The 21,965-nt window shown below is 42.3% G+C and overlaps 1 protein-coding gene across 1 annotated transcript in view; it reads left to right on the top strand.

Moving 5' to 3' along the window:
* GRIN2B (glutamate ionotropic receptor NMDA type subunit 2B) overlaps positions 1-21,965 on the top strand; it is a 303,242-nt gene that overhangs the window by 234,549 nt on the left and 46,728 nt on the right. Inside the window, exons 4-6 of the mRNA XM_036302093.1 lie at positions 19,522-19,724; positions 20,699-20,870; positions 21,184-21,337. Coding sequence (XP_036157986.1) covers positions 19,522-19,724; positions 20,699-20,870; positions 21,184-21,337 — 529 coding nt within the window. The remainder of the gene's footprint in view (positions 1-19,521; positions 19,725-20,698; positions 20,871-21,183; positions 21,338-21,965) is intronic.

Consider the following 21,965-nt stretch of genomic DNA (forward strand, 5'->3'; position numbering starts at 1 on the left):
TATACTATCCAACCCCTTTACTTGCAACATCTTTAAGTATGGATATTTCCCAAAATTTATCTCTAGTCTGGCACTCTCCCCTGAATTAATGGCCATCTGCTTATTGACATTTCTATTGGGATATCCAATAGGCAATTCAGACTTAGCCTACTTCAAATCAAGCTCTTGATTTTCTCTGCAGGTCTGCTCCCACTCTCCACATTCCCCATTTCAGCCAATATTTACTGAGTGCTTCCTACACCCTGTTCTAAGTGCTTTACACTTATTCTTTCATCTTCATGAGATAGGTATTACTAATATCCCCACTTCACAACGGATGAAACTGAGATACAGAGAGAACTTGCCTGGGGTTACAGGGCTCATAAGTAGCATATCTGGGCATCAACCTCAGACCGCCTGGCATCCATGTTTGCACTGGCCACAGTTTGTTCACTGCTTTGCACAGGGTCTCAGTAGATGGCACCACCATTCACCCAGTGACTCGGGTTCATCTTTGTTTCCTCTTTTTCTCTCCACTCAATATCAAAATCACCAGCAATTCTGTCATCTTTATCCTCCAAATATATCCTGGAAATACCAAATTCATACTTTCCCTATTACTTACCATGATGGACAAAGTACCGTCTCCTCACTCACCTTCTGCATCTACACTTACTCCCCATAGATCAGTGGTCAGCAAACTGTGGCTCGCGAGCCACATGCGGCTCTTTGGCCCCTTGAGTGTGGCTCTTCCACAAAGTACCGACTGCTGCGCATGGGGCACGAAGTTTCAATCGCACTGTACGTGCACGCCCGCACGTGGTATTTTGTGGAAGAGCCACACTCAAGGGGCCAAAGAGCCGCATGTGGCTCGCGAGCCGCAGTTTGCCGACCACTGCCATAGACGATTCTTCATGTAGCAGCCAAAGTGCTACTTTCAAAACTAACTGTTCATGTCAGTTATTTACTCAAAATCCTGCAATGGCTCCTCCAGCAAACACAACAGTTTAAAGCCTTACTATATGACATGTCTCCTCCCTCCCTCTCCAGACTCATCTCCTGCTGCTCTTCTCTCAGATTCCTACCTCCAGCCTTACTAGATGACGTGCTATTCCTTGCACACTCCCAGGAAGGTCCCACAGCAAGATTTTTGCCTTTATAGGATCTTCTGCCTGAAATCTTCCTCCTTCAGATACTCACATGACTCTCCCCTCATTCAAGTCTCTGCTCTCCTGTCCCCTCTTTAGAGAAGACTTCACTGGGCACCCAGAGTAAATCCCATCACACACCTTCTTTTCCCATGTTTAATTTTCTTAATAGCAGCTCTCACTAGCTGACATTTTCATATGTATCTTCTTATTCCCTTTCTCCCTCACTAGACTGTAAACTTCTGGAGGGTGGGGCCTGGATTGTTCATCTCTATCCCTGGGACCCAGAAAAGTGCCCTTCTTCTAATGGGTGTATAATAATACTTGTTGAGTGAATAAATGAATGGATTAAAGAACAAACTTGTATTCTAATTGCAGGTATCAGTACATGAAAGTTCTTCCTGCACTTACATCTCCACCATAAAATGCCCGAGGTGTAAAACACTTTTTCAAGCATAATGTGTGGAAACTCAAACATATACTCATTTCCTCACTGCATCCAACTGCCTAAATGAAGTAGAATGTCTTGCTTAAAGCAAGCAAATGGCTAGATTCAGGCACCAAGTTAGAGATCCCAGCTTCACGTATTTGCTTATCCTTCTGTGCTCACACTCAACTTCTTGATTACTACCTATGTCTGTTGTTTCCAACAGACACCGAGTGTCTGTTGATCCCAATTAGAAAGTTATCTTTGTGGAAAAGCAGCAGGGGGTTGTAAGTCCAGATGTGTGATGCTTTTCCATCTTCCTCTGCTCCTCCCTGAACTAATAAAATGTCTGGGAAAGTGCTGGAAGGGTACTGAAATGGAGAAATGAGATAGGTGACTATTCTTCACCCAGAGGGAGCTCTTAAAGAGGGTCTTTTGAGTCCCCTTCTTTATAGAAGAAGAGGAAAAAATGCAAATGGCTCTCTCCATTTCCAGTCCCTCTTTAGTACTCCTGACTTTGTTTCATCATCCTGCTCTTCTTAATGTGAAGAGGAATCTCCCCATAGTCCTCTACATCCTATAATTCTTTTAAACCTTCTGTTAGTAGTAACATCCCATCAGATCCCCGAACAAGTATTCACACTAAGTAAAACAGTTGGTGTCCTACCTTACTGGATCCTCCCTTGGTCCAGGCAGCAGAACAAAATTGATCACTTCCTGATAAGTGGTTTTCATGCATTGGTATTAATCAGTGATATTGGCTAAAAGGTGGGACTTAAAGAGATCAAAGGAGCATCATTTGAAGGCTCCTCTTTTGCTGAATTTTTCCAGAACCTCCTAATAACACTTCTGTCTGGAGTGGGCTATACTGTGTAGTATTCCACTGAACTCAAGGAAAAATCAAGGAGTATATAAGTATAGGTAGTAGGATTCTCAGAAATTACAGAATACATGATAATGGGAAACAATGAAACAAAATAACTGACTTTCCCCTGGGCCTCACATACCCTCCCCAACTATGCCTAGTATGACAGGGACTGTAGCTTTTTACCCAAACGTGTTTGCTTTTCTTCCTAAGTATATAGCTGGACTCTATTCTCCAGCTTCTCTTCAGTTGGGCATGGCCAATACAATGCGATGGGTGTCATTTGCAGGCCTGGCCCATAAAACCCCACACACAAGCTCAACGACACTCCTTTTGTGTCTGGGTAGCTGGAATGGAGACACCTCCTTGGAGACCAATTCTCCAGTGACCTGGGTCCCAAATAATTGCATGGAGGAGGCTGCCCTGCCAATCTCATGCAGTTTCTTGAAGTAGAAATGAAATTCTGTTGTGTTGGAATTATAATACATTTTACAGCAGGTACCCTGTCATATTAATACACCAGATGTATTAAGTTGTTTTCAAGTATGTGTATTTATTTTTTATCCATTTGATTATAAGCATCTTGAAACCATAATCTGTGTTACTGCCTTCTGTAGCCCCCGCAGGCCTCACTCAGAGTCCAACACAGGACACATAGTAGTTACTGGTCAGAGAATTTATTTCTACCTTCTATTCCAGGGTGAGTTAAAAGATGAGTTAGGAACATAGCCAAATCATACTTGGGTTTTTCGTTTTGCTTTTAAATCCATCTTGAGTATGAAGAATTCCTTATGTATGTGTAGCAGCTCAGAACTGACATGGTCATCAAAGTGTGACATGAATTTTTTGTTATCTGTAAATGTATTATCTGCTGTGACCCACTCTTCCATCCTTTTGGCACAGTCCTCTAGTCAACAGCTGTGTGGTAGGCACTGAGAAGGGCCCAGAGCCAAGTGAGAATGAGAAACAGGTGGGGGTGGGTTTGGGGGTGGGTGCTTGTGTCACTGCCTGGGTATGAGTAGTGAATACATTCTGCAAACAAAATGTTATCTGTCTTACTATTCTATGCATCTTTCTTATTATCTGAGGCATAACCAAGAGTTGATGGTAGAAATAGTTAAGTTAATACCAGGCAGGGTACCGAATAAACCCCCATCATAGGAAAAACCTGGAACTTTTCAAAGCAGGCACTTATCTGTTTGGCACCAGATCCCTTTAAGGGAACAAAGACAATTTATTTCCACCAGCTAGCTCTAGGTCAGGCAGGTGACACATGGTAAATACAAAAATCCTCATTATAGATGGTTTTTACCCTGTGGTCCTTGATTACTCCAGAAAACCCTGCCAGCCTTCACCCTCAGAATCAGGGGCCAGTGTCCTCATGAAGCTCCTACTGCCATGACCTCCCACTCTGCTCCCTGTCTCTGAAGGCCCACCGTTGAAAAATGGTGGTCTGAACCAGTGCTTCTCAAGCTTTGGCATATACCAGGCTTGTTAAACTCAGATTTCTGGGTTCCACCCCCACAGTTGCTGATTCAGTAAGCCTGGAGTGAAGCCTGAGAATTTGCATTTCTTACAAGTTTCCCAGGGATGCTGCTGCTGGTGGTCTTAGGATCACACTGTGAGCACCCCTGGTCTAAACCCCTTCAGCCTCACTCCACGTTGATGGAGGAGTCTACCAGCATGCACAAGTGTGAAGCCTGGCAAGGCAAAGGATCCTGCAGTGAGATCCCCTTACCCATACAGCCAGCTTGCAGCTGCGAATGAAGAGTAGATTTGCTCAGGGCCATTCAGTGAAATGTCACCTAACATCATTGTCCCACACTCTGTCTTGTGTGTCACCAAATCTGTTCCCTCATTTTCCCATTAGTAAAATGTAAAATGAAGAGATGGGTCTGAATGGTCCTCAATCCTGCTGTCCATTAGAATCACCAAATAAATCCCTATATTTTGTGGTTTATACTACATCCTGCTTAGGAATGCCAACATAACTAGTCTGGCCCAGGGCCCAGGAGTGAACATTCTAGTTGCTTTACAGATGATTCTAGTATAAATCCTGGTTGGAAAACCATTGAGGCTCTCTGGATCACTTCAGACCTGAGAGTCTATGTTTGGCCCCCCACCCTAGTGGAATCTGACCTTGTATGCTGTTCCTCTACCCTCTGCCCAGCTCCCAGCCCTCAGTCCCCAGCCCTCAAGACACACTTGACTCTTTGCCCTGACCCCTCACTCACTTCTCTCTGTGCACATTGTATTCTGTTTTCTGTGTGGCACAAAGTCACTTCATACCTCATTAGCTTCCTCTGCTTCATTAGGCAGAGGACAGGTCCCAAACAACTGCAGCATACATGGAAATTCACAGATAAAAAATTACACAGCAATTTAGGAGCACTCTGAGCACCCCCAGAAAATGTTAACTGTGGAAGCTGAGAAGGTACCCATCCCTGGAGAGTCACTTTGATGCAAAGTCACACAAGAGCTGGAACAATACACGTCTCATTTAATGCTGACTCCAAGTAATTCATTCTCCTAGGCTGGCCCAACTCCATTTTGTTATGATGCCTACAGATTTTGCACATGCTTCACATCTATAGCAAGTAACTCAGGTGAAAGGGCTTGTCTATTTCCTAAATAACCTTTTATCTATTGAAAAACAGAATTAATGAGAAAATGGAGGCCGTGGTATGGACACTTTGGCTTTCCAGAACACTTTTGCGACAGCCGTGATCAAAGTGGGAGTGAATGCGGTGGCTCTGCCAGGTGGGAATTTGAGTGTTGCTTGGGTTTTCTACTGCATTTACCTTAGTGGGTGCACATTGGTAATTTCCAAGTGTGAGTGGGCTATAATCTAACTTCACTTTCACTTTAGTATGACCCTTCATAACTTGAGCTAGAAACACTGGAATCTTCTCCTTTTCTGGACTGCACTTGAAGCTTTCATTGGTGGATCCTTTTCAGTTCAGTTGTCATTCTCAATATGGTTTTAGTTCATCTTTTCCCCAATAAAATGGCTTTAGTTAAGTTCAGGGGCAATTTAGTGAAGGCGGGCGGGGGCGGGGGGCACTGAAGAAATTTAGCAATTTAATTCTACCATGTGTCTGAAGAGGCATCCCAGGCCGGGGACGGGTGCTTTTCTGCTAATTAATTCTCCATGTCAGGGATCTGGAAACCCGCCTTTTCGGCCTCATCTGAGTTGACTAATTAATTAAGCTGTGTTTATAAACAGACATTTTCTCCTCCAGCACTTTTTTCATCATCTGTTTCTTTAGCCACAAGCTGGTGACCCTTTTTAATGGTAAACTACCTGGCCAATAATTTTGCTCTCTTATGGCCTGAAGAGGTTCCGTTTGGAGGCCTCCCAGCGTCATAAGAGAAGCTCAGGCTTTGGAGGGAGGTAGATAAGGATTTGAATCCAACTTAGCCATTTATTAATTATGTGACCACAGGCAAATGGCATCACATCTCAAAATGTCATTCCCCATTTTCCCCAGCAGAACCTACCACTTATCCCAGTGTCTGACTCATCATCAGTATAAATACCACTAAATAAATAAATACCTCTAAACACTGGGCATTTTTTGCTGAATGGGAGCACTTATATTATCTTGCTTTTGTGCAAGGAGTAGATACTTCCCTTTTCAAGATACTTCCACATACATTACCGCATGTCACTCATGAACCCTAATGGGTAATTTTGGTACATGTTGTTAAAGAATCAGGTCCATCGAGATTAAGGGACATGGTCCCATGGCTGGTTAGAGGCAGAGCCTGACCTAGTCTTCACACTCCTGACTTAGTATTCTTGTTTTGAGACCAGAATATTCCCCTGACCTTTAATGGTGATGTAAAAATAGATTATAAACACTGAAAAAAAAGTTACACAAGATGTCCCAAGAGCACCTTATAAAAGAAAATGATAAAATATCATTGAAGCTAAAGGTGTTAAAACAACTATTAGAGAAACATGATTTGATTCACAGAAACATGGTGACAGTGTCACTTCTGGCTCTCCATTCTATAGCATCCCCCTTACTGATCCACCGGCCTTTGTTGGTTCATAGGTAAATCATTAGTATTCTGTAACCCAAACTTATTAACCAGTATCAATAACATCAATACTTATATGTGGACAGTGTGATGTACATTTGATTCTCTATAAGACTAGGAGTAGTAAAATGTGCAGACATACAATACATAGACAAGTACATTCATATATGTATCTTCCCTCTTTGCTGATAAACTCAGATTCCAAGAAGTAAAGTGATTTGTCACATCCACAGGGCTTGTCAGTGGTAGGGCCAAGGCTGCACTATAGAACCTCCTACTCTATGTTTAGCACTATTTCAACAGCATTGCAATTAAGAAGGACTTACGTCAGCACTGTACTTATTTATATTAAAGAGCTCTAAAGAACTTGGTGCTATTTTGTCTATTAATTTTATCTCTGTTTGTCTTTCTTCTTGCTTCTTATCTTCTTCATTGGTTTGGCCCAATATATGTAGCCTTTTTCCAAAGTGTATATACTTTAGTTAACCTCTGCTATGTAAAACCACCTCAAAATTTAGTGACTTGAAACCACTATCATATTGTCATTCATAATTCTTTGGGTAGGCAATGTGAATTGGGATAAGCTTGGTGGTTCTTGGGTTCGTCTCACATGGGGTCACTCATCTGCTGCAGTCATCTGGTGGCTCAACCAAGGGTGGGTAATCCAATATGGCCTCACTCCTGTGTCTAGCATCTGGTATTGGATATCATCTGGGCCTCATCAGCATGTTTGCTCATCTTCAAAGAGGATGGCCAAAGTCTTTTCAGAGTTGTCAGCAGCATCCCAGGAAGGCCAGGTCCATTACATTGTCATTCATCAAGTCTCTACATATGTCACATTTGTTGCTATCCTGTTGGTCAGAACAAGTCACAAGGCCAAATCTAGAGCCACTGAAGAAGGGATTACACAAGGGCATGAATACTGGGATATATGATTCTTTGGGTACCACTAATATAATCTACTGTCAATGGATATAAAAATAATATCTGCCTTATAAGACTTCTGATAAATTTGATAAGGTATGTATATTGCTTAGCAGGGTTCTTGGCAAACACATAGTAAATGCTCAATAAATACTAGCTGGTATTATTAATAGAATCCCTATATATATTATTATCTGCCAAGAGCAGATTCTCCTTTTGAAACCCTAGTCACTCATTTGTTTAACATTTACTAAGTGTCCACTGTGGTACTATTATTCCCAATGCTAGTCATTGGGGACAAAAAACATGATAATAATACCCAATTCCTGCCCTTGAGGAGCTCAGAATATATTGGAGGAAACCACACGCATAAGCAGTTAAATACAGTGTACTATGGCAGGTTCAGTGTCTGAGCTATTGCACAAGGTGTTTGGAGAGCACCAAAGAAGGACACCTAACTCCTTAGCCCAGCCTGGGGGTGGGTGAGGAGAGGCTACTTGGAATAGATCTTACATGTGCTAATCTTAAAGGGTGAGTGGGTGTCATCCAGAAGAGTAGGGGTTTAAAATAGGGAATTCCAGCATGAGGTAAGGCATTCAGGGAAGAAACAGCATAGTGTGTTATTATCAGTTAAAGTCTAGGAGTCCTTAAGAGATAAGACAAAAAGAAAGTATGAAGACAAGAGGCGAGAGGAAAATAAGAGATGGAGGACTGGGGGAGAAGAAAGAGAGGGAGAGAGAAATATCAATATGAGAGAGAAACATCTGTTGGTTGCCTCCTGTATGCACCCTGACTGGGGACAAAACCCAAAAACTGGGCATGTGCTCTGACCGGGAATCAAATTGGCATCGGACGATGCTCAAGCAACTGAGCCACACTGCACAGGGCAGATTTGTATTTTTAAGAGATCATTCTTGAGGCCAAGTGGAGGATGAACTGGAGAAAGATAAGACTGCAGGTGGGGAAACCAGTTAGAGAAATCCAGGCAAGAGATAGAATATCTGAGAACAAAAGCCAGCATGCGATCCTTTTCTGTCATTTCCACCCTCCAAGGCTAGGGGAAGGAATTTCAGTGAAGAATGGAATGACTTTGTAATCCTAGTTTATGACAGCATAATCTTGCATATTCCAGAAAAACTATTTACTACATATTTAACAGGTATCCTTGTCCATAAAATTGGCATTTTCTGGCTAAGGAGGGGTGGTAGATACCAGCCAATCTTAGAATGACTGTTATCATTAGGGGTTTAGTGCACTTTTGCATGTCCTTAGCAAGGTGTGAGGAATCTATGTCATGAATTCTATGAGGTGCCTTTTTGGACACAGATCACATCTTTTATGATTTTTGTTCTTTTCTCTGTGGTCTAGTCTTTTAAAATTATGATGTATTTTCAATGACTTTGACCTCTTCTTTTTGTGCTCCCTTGTTGCCTCAGTAATTTTTATGTGTATTTTCAGTGTTTATGCCTTGTTTCTTTTCATATATATTTGCAGCCTTATGCCTTGGGTTTCCTGGGTGATCATGCTCTCAACTATGCCGTTTTGTTGTCCCTGAAAACACATTCACAATCATTCGAGTTTACATTCAGATTTGTGGTCTGGAAAACACTGTCATTATACTTACGCAATATGTTCCTTTTTCAGAATGTCTCCCATTACTTTTCTGTTTGGCCTTTGTGCCTGAACACCCTGCAATGCTAAAAACAGCTCTCCACAATCTCACCTGATGAGGTCCTGCTCCCAGCTTGACCAGTTATTCTAGCTCCTAAAAATTTGCTTGAGAACCTGATTTTGCTTGTTGGGATGGTTGATTTACTGAATGTGCATCCATTGGCATCATTTTTCTTAGTGTCCTGAGATGTACTTGGGAGATAATAGCCTAGTGTGTTTAAGATTTATACATAGATTCCTGAATTTTTGGAGATAACCTTGTTTTTAAACATATTACATACCTTTAAAATGTAGAGAGGATGATGAGGAGGATGTGATGAAACTCATCAGGAGACAAAGGTCAGAGTGAGCTGGGATCAGCCCAGTTGGCATTGTTTGAGGAGCAATATGATTGTCTCTGGCTCCCAAGGGTCTTCCATGATAACGTGGTGCCTTCTAGATGGTGGCACTGCTTCCACTTCATGCTTTTCATCCTCCTGCTGCTCTGGATCCATGGATCTCTAGTGCTATGGCAGGCCCAAGGCACGTGGGGCTGCCTAAGGAGAACAGGACAGGTGGACTATTCTGGATCATTTGCTGAGAATTATTACTACTTGCCTGACACTGTCCTTATGTGTCTTATCTAATATTTGAGGCAATAAGAGGAGTGGCAGAAAGCAAAGGCTCTGATGTCACACTGCCTGGCTTCATATCACTTGGTTGACTTGGGGAGCTTCTTACATGGGGATTTTATAGGAACCTTCTGAGCTCTTAATCTTGGGAAAGGATTTGTGAAGGGATCCATGGGGGTGGAAAAGGAGGTAGAAGGCACAAAACTGAAAGGACTGTGTGAAGCTTACCCTGACATTTTGAAACAAATTGAGTTGAAAGTTTGAGGAGTTGGAGTTTGCTCAGTATTTCCCCCTTGCCACTGGCAAACAAAAAACTATGTTTCTGGGAGGAAGTGAGGCACATAGGCATTGCACCGATGTTCTCAATGGTAGGAGTGATGGTCATAACCAGGAGAGGGGAAGGAGGAGAAAAAATAGCACCAACTTGCATAAAAACAATATTTACCAGGCACAGAGATGAAATAACTCACCTGCGTCACACACCTCATCAGCACCCTGCCTGCTGCTGCTACCTGCTAGCATCCCGCCAGTCTGGCTCCCACATGGACTTCAGTTGTCACTTGCCATGCAGCCTTTGGAAACAACCATCCATCATAGGTTCTGGGAGGCTAAGGTGAGGGTGTGAGGCTGTATGGCTAAGACAGGTTTTCTCTCTCAGATCACAGTAAGCTAAGGAATAAAGGGGTCAGAAATATTCTCTTAACAACATGGTGTGAGAAAGAAACATGGGATGGCTTTTAGAGGCAAACAGATCAGAGATAAAATCCTGGCTCTCAGCGAGCCTCTGTTTCATTTGCTTATATTGTGGGCATAACAATATCTACCTTTTGGGAAGTTAGTGACAATGAAATACCATAATCCTATGTGACATGCCTGGCCCAGAGCCTGGCCCATAATAGCTACTGCTCCTCTAATAATATCATAGTTCAGTTCATGGTGTTATCTGAAATTACTGTAACTTTTCTCTGTGCCGAGGGAATCAGCCACTTCGGTACTTGGCACCAGATCCTACTCCAACTCACCGCTTTCCCATCCCCTCACTCTGCTGAGCAGGAGATGTGGAGGGAGAAACAGTGGAGAACAGGGATCACTCTGAGTGGGGAATGCACAGTCCCCAGGGAGCCCCAGGCTCTCTTGCAGAGGCAGGGGTCAGCCAGAGATAGCAGCTGAGGCCTGAGATGACAACCGATGTCTTAGCATCACTGGGAGAGCCACACAGGTGCCAGGCTGGCTGGCTGGGCCTCCCTTCGGCCTGTGAGCCCAGAGCCATAAGTCCCCAGCTCAGTAAGTGCAGAAGCACAAATAGGCCAAGGCAGTCGGGGATCAAATTTGAATATGGAAATTATTTTCAAAGGTTACAGAGTTAGCGATGATTAGGAGAAGGAGCATCTGGCTGCTCCACTGGCCTTGTTGGATGATCGGCATAGCAGATTGCACCATTGTACTTACACAGTCCACGTGGAACTGAGCCCGTCCATGGCCACTTACCATCCGGATGGCTGAAGAGACAGAATGACGAGAGGCAGGAAGTGAGGCCGACTTTACCTCTTGTGGCCTCTTCTTGAAAGAACACTCGAGCGATGTCTAGTGGAGACTTTGTGGAGGGTATGATGTATTTTCCCCTCCAGTGACATCAGTCGATAATTACTGAGAACACACTTGTTCAAGCCCATAGAAGGGACACAAAGAGGTAAAATAATATAGTCCCTGCCCTGGAGTGCTTAAAGCCATCCAGAGACAGGATTTGTGTATTAGGTATAACTAACATTTTAGTGTGAGAGCCAAAGGGAGCGCTTGACCCACATAATTATTACAGGAGAGCAAATGGAGCTTTTTTCTCTGGGCAGCAGTGACCAGGGGCGGCATCGTGGAGGTGATGAGGCCTGAGAGAAACTGAGCAGAGGGCAGAGCATTTGAAAAACATGGGAGGGGCTGACAGAGGGGAGACTGTGCGCCCAGAAAGTGAAGCTGCACGTGAGAAACAGCTCTACATGCAAGTATGAACAAAGAGCAGTCTGGGAGACGGGTAGACCTTTCTTTTAAAGTGAGGTAGAAAACCAAATATTCTATATAAAAAGACATTTTACTTCACAAGAAAAGAAGTAAAAATAATATTTTGTGCATAAAAGATACAAAAAAATAGTCAGGAGATGAATCTCTGAGTGAAAACAATATTTCCAGCATATCTGACAGGTACAGTGTTCCTATCATGCTACACCAGGAGCTCCCTCGGAGGAGATAAGAAAGACAAACAGCTCAATAGAAAATGGGTGAGGGATGTGACTAGAGGGTAAAAGAGGAAATCTAAGTGGTGAACAGATGCGCGAAGGTGCTCCAGCTCACTGCGAGTCAAGGAGATGAAAATGAGAGCCATTACGTGCCATCTTTTATTCCTCAGATTGGCATTCGTTTAACAGTGGTAAACGTCTGGTGCTGGTGAGAGTGTGAGCATGTGAGCAAGGAGCCCTCTCGTGCTTTGCTGATAGGAATTTCAGTTGCTGTCCATCTTTCGTGAAGTGTTCTGGAAACATCCAGGGCATTTAAAAACATAAATATCTTTTTCTGCTTTTTCATTATTAGGAATTGGAAATAACAAGATATGTCTTATGTACTTTGGTTAATTATTTTTGGAAATATCGTAAATACTTATCAATAGGATTAGGACTAAATAAATTGAAGCACACTCATTATTATGGACTACCATGCAACTCTTAAAAAGAGTTAGATCTGCCATCTGTTGAATTGGAAGAAAGCCTATGATGTACACTTAAGTGGGAAAAGCAAGCTGCAGAGACATGTATATTACGATCTGATTTTGGGAAAACAGACATGTATATACACTTACACATTTTGTATGAATATAGAGAATCAATAGCCATTCAAAGGATGGGGTGGGGGTGGATAAAAAAAAAAAAAAAAGATGGAGCAAAATGAAGTTACTATCAGACCCCCAACCTTTCAGAGTCCTCAGAGCTAAGTTGCGCAGCTTTGGGGGAGGAGAGATGGGAGCGCCCCCTATCCTGCGATCTCTGCTGTTCCGAGTCTCAGGCCTGTGCAGGGGAAGGACCAACACATGCCAGCCAGAGTTAGCAGCTTTGAGATGAAGGGGATGCAGACTCCGAATGCCCTGCAGAGACTGCCTGTCCCCTCAGTTTGCCCTGGGAAATGGCACATAGTTTTAAATTTTGCATTTTAAAAGCCAGATGAAGGCTTAAAACAAGCGGCAAGTGTTTAGTGTTGGATCTCAGATGTCATCTCAAGCAAGAAACAGAAATGCTTTGATTTTTGAAAATAACCTTTGATGCCTAAGAAGGCTCTCATAAATGCTTTCGTTCCAGGATCTCAAACCATGACTTCCTGTGCAGACCAGAGAGGCAGCCCAGGGAGACGGGCACCCTTTGCTCTCTGGGCAGGGACTGCATTGGCATTCACAGCACCCTTGCCCTGCTGGGATCCCCTCTCTCTCCTTGGTGATGAGAGGGTCATGGGAGGGACGGACAAACACGGGGCTTTCAGATGCATCCTGTCCCTGTGGTCTTTTCTTATGGGTGGCCTTGTCCGGGTGCTAATTGGTGCCAAATTCACTGCCCGTAATGGAGGAAATCTGTTAGGAGAAGGGAGATTTTGGAGTCTAAAATCAGCACAGATTGGTTCTCTAGGATTTTCATAAGAGAAGGCTTCTGGAATGATGTGCTGTGGGTTTGTGAGGTAGACTTCCTTCCGAGGAGAAATTCCCGGCCGAGCAGGTGCTCAGCTTGTACTGACAGAAGCAAACCAGAAACCCTAAAATGACTCCATGTTTTTCTGAGAAAACTAATCAGCGATATTTCTGTTTCTCTTGAGAAAGATGATTTTGGTCCCCAAGAGATCTTTTTAAATGTTAGTGTGGCTGAGAACTGCATTTTTATAGACAGATGTTGCAGTTAAATGTGCTTGTGGTAATGATGTTTGTTTAGTGCTTATCTCTAAGGAATTCAGGGCACTTTACAGCCATTTTCTTCATTATTTCTTAAGGTTTATCTTTTTCCCGATCATATTTTAATTGTGACTATAACTTCTTCATTCAGTTTTTCTCATTGGATTTTCTCTGAAAGATCTCCCATTAACCTCATTTCCTACTACTCTCTGAATTTCCAGTATCATATACTCACACCAGTTCAGACATCCTAGAAAAACATCAAGATTTTTTATTTTAGTGGCTCAGGCTTCTCTTTTTCTATTTACTATTCTTTGTCACTCTTAAAAACTTTCCCATCTATAATATTTTCACTTTACTTCCTCCTTAAAAGAAGAATTGCTTAAAACACACCTTATTCTTCTACATAAACAGTCCCTATTTTATTGTAGTTATTCTCTTATTTCTATCTTATTAAATAAAAAAAGATGAAGTTTAGCTCATTTGAAGTAGCTAAACATGTTCTTTAATGTGAGCACTGTGTATTGGCATTGTGAATCTGATATTCGTAGCAGATTATTTTTCCAAACTGTTTTCTCCTTTTAGTCCTCAAAGGATTTGTTAACTTGCCTTCTCACTGCAAAAATCCACGAAGAAACAACAACAGAAGAATAATGACTTTATGACAAGTTAGTCTTTCGTATAAACAAACAGATACTCCCCTTCCTTCAGGAATTAACCATCATGAACACCTTTCTTTTTACTGGGGCCTAATCAGAGGGAAGTAGAGTAGAGAGCCTCTGTCCTAAAGAGATCCTGGGGTCACGAGAGTGTGTGGGAGACACCTTAGAAATCACTCCCTATTTGACAGGTGTCGAAACAGAGCTCACAGAGTGTTAGAAATGTGTCCATAATCACAGAAACATTGAGGGCATGTTTACAATTTAGTTTAGGAGACAAGACACCTGAAATTTAAAGTCACTAAATAAAGTATGAAATAGCATGAAATAATGAATGATGTGGTTGCTCTGGATAGAGGTGAGCTGGTGAATGTTTAACAATTGGAGGCAGGGGTGGAGAGAGGAAGCCCTGATTTGTTCTGTTTCCAATTTCAGGTTGCCCAGGGCCAATTTGAAACTACCCACCAGACAGCAACAAGTTGGGAAGAGATGAGTGCAATTCAGTTGGTTCTTGAGAGTCATAGATAACGCCTGGCTAGCGTGATCAGGCCTTTAAAGAGGAGGAGAACTGGGCTAGACCATTCCTCCTCACACGACGTATCTTTCAGCTAGGAAGGACTATCCCTAGTCTCTCCAGCAAGCAGCTGTAGGAAAGCAACCCTGGCTCTTGCCTTGGTCTCAGTGGATAAAGTGATAGCTCTTCACTCGATGAGCCATCACTTACATTTCAAGGCCCAGCTCAAAGATAAGGATCTTTACCAAACTTATCCCTGACCCTTTCTGTCATAATAATTTCCACTCTGAATCTTTTATTAGAGCAATTACCAAAACCTAACTTGATAATATTGTCCATGGATGGTATATTTCCCCACTAGACTGTCCTTGGAGGACAGGGACTGTCTTACTCTTTCATTGCCTGAGAAGCAGTACTGTGTGGTGGGTCAGATCCCAAGCTCTGGAGCCAGCCTGTTCAGCTTCAAATCCTGACACTGCACTCACTCACCTTGAAACTGTGAGCAAGTCATCAACACCCTCTGTTCTCATCTGTAAAAATTAGAAATTAGGCAGTAATCTCCATCTGACAAGTATGCTGTGATGATTAAGGAGATTACTAGGTGCATTCAGTGCCTAGCACATACTAAATCTTCAATTAATGTTGCCTGGTATTGTTATCTCTAGCATATTACCCAGTGCGTGGCACAGAATTGGTGTGTAGTTGTTGGTGGTTGACTTTCATTAAAGTGAAGCAAGGATGTGATCCAGCTAGTTTGACAGGAAGTTGGGAGAGAGTGTGCTAGAGGGGACTAGATGAACAGATTATTGTTGGGTAAACGAAAATGATATTGTAAAAAAGAATCAGCTGATCATAGAATTTTAAGATCAGAACCTAGTTTTCCAGCTGTGGCATGATGAACACTGAGCAGAGTGGGATCCTCTATGCCAGTGGTTCTCAACCTTGGCTGCACTTTAGAATCACCTGGGAATCTTTTTAAAATCCTGATTTCTGGGCCTCATCCTCTGGAAATTGTTTCTTTGTTATGGGATGAGGCCACAACATTAGTAACAAAGAAACAGAATTTCCAGAGGATGAGGCCCAGAAATCAGGATTTAAAAAAGATTCCCAGGTGATTTTAATGTGCAGCCAAGGTTGAGAACCTCTGCTCTATGCCCTCCCCTCATCCCATGTGCTTGATATTCTGTCTATAAACATATCATTTGTTACTGCAGTAGCTTATATAGTTTGCTGTAAACTTCAGTATCTCATTTTCAATACTGTGCAGTTGCTTTTAAAAAATCTAAATGCTAGACTTTAAGTATAAATACTGCTAGATTTCATTCCATTTGTTTCACTCCATTATGCCAATTAAGTCACATTGCTTCCAACCTTAATTCTCCAATACAGGGTATCTTCTACCCTGTCTAGCTCTGTATCTACAGTGTTATGGCTACCTTATGACTTCTATTTTGTTTTTTGAATCACTGTACAGGCCACTTCTAAGAACAGAGCTCTCTGACATGTCACTAGAGACCTCTTTAAATGTTGGCACTGATTCATTAAAATATATATTTTTAAATATGGATTTTACATTCTTTTCAAAACTAGCAAAGTATTTAATAATCCATATTATATTTCATCTCGTTTATAAGGGTGTCATGAAAAAGTTTACCAGAATGCTATGTCTGCAGCATTTTTTGAGTCACAGATATAGGGAATCTATCGGAAAAGAAAATGCAGCTAGCTTATTGAAGCCTGTTCCTGATTTACCCATGTTAGCTCCCAATACCAACAACTGCCTTTTCCAACGGGAACAAAGGATTCATGTTTCAAAACAGTGAAGTTAACCTTATCAAGGTAGATTAGGCCTTAATGCACATACCTGGATAAGAAGTGTGGACACAATCCTGAGGGTGATGGGAAGTTGTTGAAGTTTTTGAGTAGGTGTCCTATGATGAAGTGATGTTTAAGAAGAGCCATCCGGCAGCAGTGTCCACAATGGACACCAGGAGGAGCTTTATGCGATGTTTGAAGTTGCCTTCAATAATCCCAGATTGAGCTGCTGGGCTACTGGGCTAGTAGCAATAAGGATGGAAGAGAATAAAAGTGGATTTAAAAGGGAAAAAATGCAAAGGGATTATTGGAGGAGAAAGTTAGCAGTAGAAAAAAAATGACAGAAAAATAGGTATTTTAGAACTTCCCAATCTTTTTCACGTCATTGAATGTGCAGAAAATAATATCAGAGTGGCCACTGGGGTAAATAGGGCTGGTTGGAGGTGACCCAACATCATGGGTCTACAGGGCAGGGTCTTCTCTCCTTCAAGTTCCTACCCCCCAACCACAGGCAGAAGACATTGATATCTTCACATGGCTTAGAAGCTATTTGGACATTTCTGCTTTAGAAATAGGTAGTCTTAGCAATATGAGGGCAAACAGACTTTCATTGAAATGAGGACCAATAGTACCAATAAGACTAAAAAATAATCCACAAATGAGTGAGATCATGTGGTATTTATCTTTCTCTGACTGGCTTATTTCACTTAGCATAATGCTCTCCAGATCCATCCATGCTGTTGCAAAAGGCAAGAGTTCCTTTTTTTTTACCGCAGCATAGTATTCCATTGTGTATATGTACCACAGTTTTCTAATCCAATCATCTGCTGATGGGCACTTAGGCTGTTTCCAAATCTTAGCTATGGTGAATTGTGCTGCTATGAACATAGGGGTGCATATATCCTTTCTGATTGGCGTTTCTGGTTTCTTGGGATATATTCCTAGTAGTGGGATCACTGGGTCAAATGGGAGTTCCATTTTTAGTCTTCTGAGGTAGCTCCATACTGTTCTCCACAGTGGCTGCACCAGTCTGCATTCCCACCAGCAGTGCAGAAGGGTTCCTTTTTCTCCACATCCTCTCCAACACTTGTTGTTTGTTGATTTGTTGATGATAAGACTGAGAAACAGCAATCAGGCTATCAATCCCCAGAAGGAAAGTAGGGGAGGGCGGGGGTAAGGGGAAGAGATCAACCGAAGGACTTGTATACATGTATATAAGCCATACCAATGGACATGGACAACAGGGGGATGGGAGCATGAGTGTGTGGGGGGGGGGAGGTTGGGGGTTAATGGGGGGGATGAGGACACATTTGTAATACCTTAACTAATAATAAAAAAAAAAAGACAATAAAAAAAAGACAATAAAAAAAAAAAACAATAAAAAAAAAAAAAAATAAAAAATATACAAGAAAGCAAACCCTTGGTTCTGCCTAATTCTGAACCCAGAAGTGACATAAGGCTAACACAATTGGGAGAAAACTAACCAGCAGTAGAGTGCATTCCAAACAAGATGGCCCAGGACAACAAGCCGTTGCCTGTGTTACAGTGACACAATTAGACAAGGGCAATGGCTGTGTAGGCCTAATTGTGCCTGGAAGTGGGCAGCACCTTCTAGACATGTTGGAGGGGAGTACAAACCACACCTAGGGAGGTACTAGGTAAAACCAAAGTGTAGAACAAGCAGAAACAAAGGAGAGGATTTGGGTTTTGTATAAATATGGACATTTAAATCCATTAATCTAAGCCTGCTTGAAAATTCATGAAGCTCTGCCCATTTTCTTTGCTCCTTATTGATTTAATGCATCTTATTGTGTTAATATATTAAGTAGTTTTGTAGTCCTAGTGCTTTACCTGTGCAGCTAATTTGCATTGTGGTATGGAGGAAATTACAGCTTGGGAAAATGCAAGAGCTTGCAATCCATAATTCCATGTGATAATCCAAGATTTTTAGTTATAGAAAATTAAAAGGTGTTCCCTCTTTCTTCAATAAACTTAATGACAGAGTGAGAACAAAAACCCATCAACACAGTCATGCAGATTCTATTATGAAAACAGGAAAGAATGGCTCTTCTAAAAGATAATGGAACCCACACCTTTCTCCTGATGATTGGCAACAAGTCCACCAAGAGCATGATTCCAGGGGGCACCCACATTTCATATTGGAGTATGTGTGAATGGTGCTCCCTGAAGTTGGGTACACAGCCTGTGTGGCCATCTGTGGCGGCTCACAGAGGGGCCTATATGATTCATCCTGGGGCTTTCACCCAGCCCGGCAGGTGCATATCTGCATTGACCTGTGGCATTCATCACCAGCCTAGCCACACTCCCTTCCCAGCCAAGCTGAGTCAGTATTCTTTAATCCTGACTTATCATTTTATATCAGTTCAGATCTATTCAGTTCCCTCATGGCTTCCCACTGGACCTCTGTTACAAGCCAAAACACATCCTTCTGGCTCATTTGTTTCAGTCATTCTGTTGACCTTTTCAAAGCGATTTGCTGCTCTCACTATCATGCGCATTGTCATAGTTAAATAGAAAAAAACAACAGTCACATAAGCAGGAAACTGGCATCTTCCCAGCACTTGGTGCAGGCTTCAGTTTTAGCACTTACCCCCACAGCACCATAAACATTTATTTACATTTCTGACTCCTTCACTCAGTGTGAGGTGAATGAAAGGCAGAATGATGCTCCTTTGAGCCACAGTTCTTAGTGGGTGTCAGCACATAGTAGGTCCTCTAGTAATGTTTGGTAAGTAGATGAGTAAATGAATAGATTACCTTTCTTAGATTTGGACACAGTAGTCTCATTTTGAGCATATGGCTTAAAGATGATTCTTCTCTCTATTATGTACAATGGCCTTTGTTTAAATCTTCCTGGATGAGGCTAGAAGACATTGCTATGTCTCCACCAATGGTTTCTGGGTGTTTTGTTTATCCCTGTGCAGGTGGGGAAGTGGAAAGACAAGTCCCTGCAGATGAAGTACTATTTGTGGCCCCGAATGTGTCCTGAGACGGAAGAGCAGGAGGATGACCATCTGAGCATCGTAACGCTGGAGGAGGCTCCGTTTGTTATTGTGGAGAGTGTGGACCCTCTGAGTGGAACCTGCATGAGGAACACAGTCCCCTGCCAAAAACGCATCGTCTCCGAGTACGGCACCTTCCCCAGTGGCTTCAGATGGCATGGGATAGTCAGATTTGACCCAGCTGTTGGCACTTGGCCTGCCTGGGACTTGAAGCATAGAATGAATTGAGCACCATGCCTGATTTCCATTTACCATTGAGCAATGGGATTATTGGTAGCCCTGTGGTCTGATGTCTAGTTCTGTCCAGATCATGGCCTGGGAGAATTTCTGCCAGCTATACTAATGTTTTTTTGGCCTTGTCTGATCTCAGTGACTAGAATCTCCAGTTTGTGGAGATTCAAGTTTACATTGATGATGAAATATATTTGGGGGAGCCAACAAGTCCTAAAATTTTGAGATTTAGAAACATTTTAGAAATCAGGATAATGGTTCCCTTTGGTGATGGTGGGAAGTGCCTGAAAGGGAGAATAAGAGGCCTCTAAGAGAGCAGGCAGACAGCTCTGGTGGTGGTAAGGATGGGGGGAGATAATGGGATTTAGCAATAAAGAAAAAAAAGAGAAAGAACTCATGATCATGGACAACAGTGTGGTGATTGTAGGGGGAGAAGGGGTTGGGTTCAGGTGAAAGAGGGTATGGGGGAATAAATGGTGATTGGGGTGGGGGAGAAAATAAAAATATAACTCCCAAAATAAAAGAGGCCTGTAAGGTGCTGGCAGCTTCTCTGTATCTGGATTTGGGTGCTGGTTAAATTGGTGCATTTATTGTGTGAAAATTCATCCAACTGAACCCTTAGGACAGGTGCACTTTCCTGATGTATATTATACTTCAAAGGAGCATTAAAAATTGTCAGAAAATCTAGTTTGCTGCCTTGAGTTAATGAGCGAATTGCAGCTCTGTGGTCTGATTTATTCCTTCGTTTAGGCCTGATGTAAATTGTGCTGAGCTATGAACGGGGTTGGGGTTGTAATGGCAAAGGGTAATATTTTGCCTCTTACATAAAGCCTTGTTTTTGTGTTGCTTTGTTTCTTTAACTGCTTAGGAATAAAACAGATGAGGAGCCAGGTTACATCAAAAAATGCTGCAAGGGCTTCTGTATTGACATCCTTAAGAAAATTTCCAAATCTGTGAAGTTCACCTATGACCTTTACCTGGTCACCAATGGCAAGCATGGGAAGAAAATCAATGGAACCTGGAATGGTATGATTGGAGAGGTGAGTATCAGGAATCAAGGGTCATTTCCAGATCATGACCTGGGAAAATTTCAGCTAACTGTACTAATGTTTCTTTGGCCTTGCCTGATCTCAATGACTAGGACCTCCAGTTGATGGAGATTCAGTTTACACTGTTTCATTTAGATATCAAAAACCCTCATTTTACTAATCTTAGAAAATATAAACTAGTAAATAGAGTATATACTCTTCCCACTGCTCAAAGAAAACCACTATGGGCGATGAGTTATTTCCCCTGTGAAGGTTCCTCCCCTTCCTGAATGTTCTAATTGGAGCATTGGGTCTTTCTTCCCAGGTGGTCATGAAGAGGGCCTACATGGCGGTGGGGTCACTCACCATCAACGAGGAGCGATCCGAGGTGGTCGACTTCTCTGTGCCCTTCATAGAGACCGGCATCAGTGTCATGGTGTCACGCAGCAATGGGACTGTCTCACCGTCTGCCTTCTTAGGTAGGTGATGAGCTTGCTGATGTGAAGGAAATAGACACAAGGGCAGGTAGATGGAATGAGGCACAGTGAAGGGCAGGTGGCCAGGCTCTTTCAGCCAGGAGGTGGTTTGCTGGAAGCTTAGCTCAGCCAGGATTTCATTTTGGGGGGTTTCAAAATTGATTATTCTCTAACATGAAAACTGAAGAACACTACCCCCCCAAAATAGAAAGGGTTATAAGATAACAGTGCTGGAGTGGTAATCAAGGGTCCTACTTTAGTCCCATTCCTGCTTCTTAATCATCATTTGACTTTGAGGAAATTTTCTTTATCCTCGGACTCAGCTTCCTCAACCATAGAAGACATTTCAACTAGCAGATCCTTGAAGCTGCTTTCTGCTTTAATAATTTCTAATTGTGAATATCATTGAAATACATATGATTTCTAAAAATATATTGATTGATTGAGAGAGAGAGAGAGAGAGAGAGAGAGAGAGAGAGAGAGAGATTTGTTGTTCCACTTATTTATGCATTCATTGGTGGTTCTTGTATGTGCCCTGATTGGGGATTGAACAGCAACCTTGCCATATCAGGATGATGCTCTAACCAACTGAGCTACCCAGCAGGATGAAATACCAATGATTCTAAATTTT

Source organism: Myotis myotis, unplaced genomic scaffold (genome assembly GCF_014108235.1).
Source record: "Myotis myotis isolate mMyoMyo1 unplaced genomic scaffold, mMyoMyo1.p scaffold_m19_p_3, whole genome shotgun sequence".
NCBI lineage: Eukaryota > Metazoa > Chordata > Mammalia > Chiroptera > Vespertilionidae > Myotis > Myotis myotis.